General features: G+C 43.7%; 1 protein-coding gene and 1 long non-coding RNA gene across 2 annotated transcripts; one reads left to right on the top strand and one right to left on the bottom strand.

Moving 5' to 3' along the window:
- Positions 1-1,705: 1,705 nt before the first annotated feature.
- On the top strand, positions 1,706-2,071 carry LOC117830351. The gene is made up of 3 exons (XR_004634767.1): positions 1,706-1,783; positions 1,855-1,920; positions 2,044-2,071. It is a non-coding gene; the product is annotated as an uncharacterized LOC117830351 (long non-coding RNA).
- Positions 2,072-2,487: 416 nt separating this feature from the next.
- On the bottom strand, positions 2,488-4,098 carry LOC117830472 (putative nuclease HARBI1). Its single transcript, XM_034708612.1, has 4 exons — positions 3,681-4,098; positions 3,466-3,578; positions 2,948-3,059; positions 2,488-2,864 (listed from the first exon to the last, which is right to left on the bottom strand). The coding sequence occupies exons 1-4, from the start codon at positions 4,039-4,041 to the stop codon at positions 2,488-2,490; spliced, it is 963 nt and encodes a 320-aa protein (XP_034564503.1). The 5' UTR covers positions 4,042-4,098.
- Between the last annotated feature and the right edge of the window lie 1,902 nt (positions 4,099-6,000).

Genomic DNA, 6,000 nt, shown 5'->3' with positions numbered 1-6,000 from the left:
GAGAGAAGATAAAGAAGAAATGGACATGTTATTAGAAGAATCTAGAATAAACAAACAGCTGTTATCAGCAAGTCAATCCTCAAAGATCACAAACAAGGAGAAAGGGAAAGTTTGGCTTCAGATCTTGAACCGGGTAAATGCGTGTGATGTTTCTGAGCGCACAGTAGAAGACCTACAAAATAAAACCAGCAACATGAAAGAGGCTTTGAGCAACAAGCACCTCCACCAACGTGGTCCAGGTGGAGGACCACCTGTCCCCCCATTGAAGGATGAGGACTTGTTAACAGAGTTGTTTGGGAAGGATTCACTTCACGGTGTTGCTGGTAGGTTACCTAAGAATGATGTTGTGTCTCCTAAATCTAAATTTGCTGTATGTTTCAACATCTTCATACTTTTCCAAAGGATTCCTTTGATCCCTAAATATTTGTTTTCTTCTCATATTTGGTCTTAAATGGTAACACATGAGCACGATGTCCTCCATCCTTTAAACAGCAGTTGCAGTAATCCTGCCGTTAGCACCTGTAATGGTGGGTCTACCTCCATTAAATGTAATGCTGTGTTGGGGTGTTAATCTGGCTCATGCAGACCGCTAATCCATTATTTTTTCATCATTAGTACAAACGGCCCGTTTTCATTGCTAATGGCTGGACGTACATACGGGCCCAGGTAGTTGCATCTCCTCATTAAGAGAGCTGCAGAGCACATTTACACACAACACAGCTTCATTGACCATTTATATCTCCAGACAGGATCAATCAGGGGTCCGTTTCACAAAGCAGGTTCAACAAACTCTGAGTCTAACCCTGAACTCTGAGTTGATCTACTCTGAGATAGCAAACTCTGTGTTTTCGGTTCCACAACAGCTGATTTGAGTTAGTTAAATCAACTTGGAGTAGCTTCACCTGGGGTTAAGTGTGTGCAACACAACTTTAAAAAGACATCATCAATGGAGCCCCGATTCAACAAGTCACCATGGCAATGGAGAAGAAGAGGGCGGCATTTTTCACCCCACTGGAACTGGACATCCTTATTCGCTCATATGGCGAGTTTGAGCATGTTTTTAAAAACACCGCTGCAGGTGCCAAACAGAGGGAGACGGCATGGGAGAACATTGCGGCTCGGGTCAATGCGTACGTTTAAATGTAGTCCTTTGAAATCACAGGGGGAAACTGCTTGAATGGTAGCCTATTCATTTATTTCATTTAGGTGCAATCCCGCGGGGGAGAAGCGCACCTGGCAGCAGCTTAAGATGGAAATATAAAAACATTGTTCTAACAGGTAAGACCTCGGCATAATATCATGGGGGTACCTCATTTTGATCATGTTTTACATTGTAAAGTAAATATTAAGTGGCTGTTTGACTGTGCAGTTGTTTTATCCCCAACATAATGCTGTTTTCACACACATGCATGTATTTTCATCTATATCATGTTCTGTTAAATAATTAAGCCTATTTAAACTAACACAGACTTCTACTCAGCCAACAGGAAGAAAGCAGATGCCCGTAAAACGGGTGGCGGCCGAGCACCGCCACCTCTAACGGAGGCAGATTTTGGAAGGCCAGCGACTGAGGGAATCCCTGGAGGGAGCTCATCCTCTGAGCCCACCCCCCGAGACACAAGTGCCTTTATAACATGTACTATTCTTAGGCCTATATATCTTTTTTTAAGCCCATTCATACAAATATTTATTTCCCTTTCATGTCTTTTTTTTTCTCCCAACATATTCTGATGGTGCTATCTGCCTGGTGGAGCCCCCTCACGCCACAACAGACCTTGTAACTGTAAGTAGGGAATACTCCAAAGATTTTGCCAAATGGTGGTTTAAGTATACTGAGACATATCACTCATCTAGGATGAAGAGTGCGAGGAGACTTTGTCTGCTGCCTTCACAGAGGGGGAACCAGAAAGGCCTGTAGAGGTAACATTTGATATGTTATTGCTAGTTCTCTTCCCATTCACATTTCTTAACATTCTGGTGTAAAATAGAGTGTGACATTTAGCCTACACTGAAGTATTAACACATTCTCATCCTTTTTAACAGGGCATGGCTGGGCAGCAGCAGGAGGGTCTTTCAACTTCAACTGCACAGATTGACACAGTGAGATGGATGTTCAGTAAACACCAGAGGTTCATTCTGTGGAATTCATGTGCAACTGTATAATTTAATGTCCTCCTTATGTATTCCCAGTTACCAGAGAAAGTCATCTATAAAATATTTCTTCTGAAAAAAATGGAAAAAAACAACAAAGAAATGCAGTTCTTGGACCGCCAGATGAGAAGGGCAGATCTCAAAATTGAATTACTAGAGCACAAGTTAGAGGTGGGTGCATGGTCACAGGTGAATTATGTTAATTATGTTAACTACGAGAACATTAACTAAACTATCTCTTGTATTTGTAGGAAATAAAGAAGACCAAATGAAATTTGTATTATGTTTTTATTTGACTGCTGCTGTGTTGGTGGTGGTAGTGGTGATGATGTTGTCTTAATCTCTGAAGTGATTGCAGGATATGGTGTCTCTGACTGCTCTGCCGTCCTGCATAGCTGGCAGGTGGATGGGGTGGTCATCATCAGCTTCTATTTGTAGGGCAGGGTGTTGCTCTCCTTGAATAGTGGCAATATTAAGAAGAACAACACATGCCACAATAATATCACAGGCCCTCTCAGGGGTCACCCTGAGGGGACGTAGGCACTGGAAACAGGCTTTCAACAGGCCTATGGTCATCTCCACCCGGGCTCTCGTCCTGCAGTGAACCCGGTTGAAGTTCTGTTGGGGGCCTGGTTCAGGGTCAGGGTAAGGGGTCAGCAGCCTTGGTTGGCATGGGTAACCCCTGTCACCCAGCAGAAGGCCATCAAACTCTCCTGTAATGTATAGTGGATACATTAGAGTATATTAAAAGAGGGAGACAAATGAATTATATTGTGCAAATCTTTAGACTGCTTATCACGTTGCAGTCTGTTGCTCAGGTTAGACTCACGATACATCCTTGAGTTGTGAACAGACCCAGGCCACTTGGCCTCCACATTGGAAATGATGTAGGCAGCATCACATATGATCTTGAATGACAGATGATTCAGGGGGCGGCAGTAGCTCAGTCCATAGGGACTTGGCTTGGGAACCGAAGGGTCGCCGGTTCGAGTCCTAGCATGGACGAAGCATGGCAAGTGGACTGGTGGCTGGAGAGGTGCTGGTTGACCTGCCTGGGCACTGCCGAGGTGCCCTTGAGCAAGGCACCGAACCCCCAACTGCTCGGGGTGCGCTGGTTGACGGCAGTATCCTCACTCTGACATCTCTCCCTAAGCATGTTCACTGCATGTGTGTGCATTTGTATGTATATACCAAAAAAACTGTATGTGTAGCATGTCCAATATAGCATGAGTGAAAAAATTTAATTTTCCCCCTGGGGATCAATAAAGTACCTTTCTTCTTAACATTTCGAAACAGTAGTCAGTCTACATTTACCTGCACATTTATGCTGTGAATGGACTTCCTGTTAACATAATCCGCCTCATTATGTGAGGGAGCCGTGATGGGGATTTGTGTGCCATCTATGCAGCCAATCACACTGGGAAATCCTAAAATAAATTAAAATTACTAATCCCAGTCTGAGGTTGCAGCACAATGTCATTAACAGAATGTAATTTAAAATGAATTTAATAGATCTCTACACCATTCACCTGCAATCCTGTGGAACTCCTCCTTGATGACTCTGACCGGTTTATGTCCAGGGAAAACGATGAAGGTGTTCAGTAGCCGTTTCAGGGCGAGGCACACTTTTCTGACCGCCCTGCATACAGTGGCCTTACTTAAGTGCTCTGCATCTCCAACATTATACAAAAAACTCCCATTTGCAAATAAACGCAGAGCAACACACAATATCTGCTGGGATGTAAGAGCACGACTACGGTGGGTAATGTTGCAAATGTACGGACGGATTAGGTTGTGTATGTAGATGAGCGACTGTGAAGTGAAACGGTACCGCTCAAAAAGATCATTGTCCAGAAATGCTAAAACATCTATGCACAGTCTGATTATCATCTCCCGACGAATATTTAATTATCTGCGCAATAATGCTGCACCTTCATCCACGGGATCATTAACAAAAGGACATGTCATTTTAGTGAAAAAAGTTGGCACCTAATATCGGCCTACTGATTGATTTCTGAATTATTTTTTCAAATAACAGACGGCAGAAATACGCTACGCCAAAACTCGCCTGCCGACTGAATGAATGAGGAAATCAAATACTGTGTGTGGCTGAAAGGGGGCGGAGACTGAGAGAAACTCGAGGTTCATTGAGAAAAACCTGGTCCCAACCAGATTAGGTTCTTTGGGCCTGATCTACTAAGATCCCAAATAACGAGCGCTAATTTGCGTGTGCAAATAATTCTTTTGCATGTGTTATTTCTGGGCGTGTTGCGGGTGATCTACTAAGACTGCGTGCGCAAATGATAACGAGTGCAAAAGTGGTGCGGACCGCCCTATTTTAATGAGGATTTTGCGTGTGCTATCGGCTGTCACCATGGAGAGTTTGAGAGAACAGAGTGGCCTTAAGTGATAAATGAAGTTTGAAGACATGGAGTTGGAGGTCTTTGTGGAGGAGGGAAATAAACACATCGGTGAACTCCAGCAGAGACATCTCAGTGTTAGAAACACGATTTGGGAGGTCATCTGTGAAAAGGTGAATGATGTGAGAAAAAACAGAAGATCTGCCGATGAAATAAACGCATCTACTCTACTCCAAAACACAATCAGTGTTTTGATGGAGTTTAGAGAGCGATTTGATGAGGCTTAGTCTGCCACTCTTGCTCTAGAAAAGTTAGGCGTCACTTGGATGAAGACAGTCGCCTCACTGTCCCAGGGAGCAACTTTCGGGTGAACGTTTTCAATGCCTGATATCATCATCCAGCAACTGTCCCAAAGATTCACCATCTTAAATGGAACTGGGAACATGTTTGAGTCAATTCACCCCAACACACTGCTGCAAGCACGAGATGAGGAGTTACGCAGAGCTGCCTGGCGCAGCTCAGTGAGCGCTCATTCTCCAAGTTAAAACTAACTAAAAACCCCTTGATGAGCACGATGGGACAGGAGAGACTGAGTGGACATGTCATGTTATCTATTGAGAATGACAGATCAAAGAAAATGGACATACAGCGCATCATGGACAAGTCCGCGGAGCTTAAGGCTCGTCCAAACAGTGGTGAGTAGGCCGAGTACTTCATATTGTTTTTTTGTTTGTATGTGAACATGTGGGCTGCTGTGCCAATTTGACTAAACTTTATATCTGTTGATACAGTGACCTACTGTGCTCTCATTATATGAAAAAGTTAAAGTGGGTGTCAGAATGATGCGGTCGCTATCCGTGGTGCTGAACTGCTTTGAATTTGTGTTGTTTTATTATTATTATTTTGTTCTCTTGGTTTGATTGACTAAAACATGTAGTAATGCTTGTAAGCCCAGCTTTTGCGGGCATGTTGTAAAGCGATGTTATGATGAGCTTTACAGTGACCGCAGCCATGTGTGCGTAACGCTGTGCCAGTTTGCACCTGCCTTTCAAACGTGCTAAATATAGACGCAAATACAGCGTGCGCTATCTGCTTCAGGTTTGATAGATCACATTGCGTGTGCTAAATGATTACATTTGCATCTCCTCCTCCCAGTATTTTGCGCGTTCTCATGATCTGCATGTATTCTGCATATTCATGAAGGCAAACACGCTAAATGATTTGCGAGTGCTATTTTGCTCATTTGAAAGACGCAATCCTCGGTGCTCCCGGTTAGCACGTCAGCTTTGCGTGCGCTATCAAGTTTGCACGTGTTTTTATACACGCAAACCTTTAGTAGATTGGGCCCATAAAGTCTGTTACTACGGTAACTGACCGAGAGTTTAAGTTACCTCCCTCTGTGAAACAGGCTAGAGTTACCCCTCTTTCTCTGGTTTGAGTTACCTCCCTTTGTGAAACGGAAAACTCAGAGTTTCCCTCATTTCAGGGT

This window comes from Notolabrus celidotus, chromosome 18 (genome assembly GCF_009762535.1).
Source record: "Notolabrus celidotus isolate fNotCel1 chromosome 18, fNotCel1.pri, whole genome shotgun sequence".
Classification (NCBI taxonomy): Eukaryota; Metazoa; Chordata; class Actinopteri; order Labriformes; family Labridae; genus Notolabrus; species Notolabrus celidotus.
Note: the sequence above shows the minus strand (reverse complement) of the source record. Positions and strands in the feature narration are given on the sequence as shown.

What these genes read in the sequence shown, in the direction of transcription:
- LOC117830472 (XM_034708612.1), bottom strand. Translation starts at nt 4,041, where the DNA reads ATGATAATCAGACTGTGCATAGATGTTTTAGCATTTCTGGACAATGAT. An exon ending in GGAGTTCCACAGGATTGCAG is followed by an intron (nt 3,579 to 3,680) that starts GTGAATGGTGTA and finishes AATTTATTTTAG; the next exon opens with GATTTCCCAGTGTGATTGGC. An exon ending in TTCACAGCATAAATGTGCAG is followed by an intron (nt 3,060 to 3,465) that starts GTAAATGTAGAC and finishes CTGTCATTCAAG; the next exon opens with ATCATATGTGATGCTGCCTA.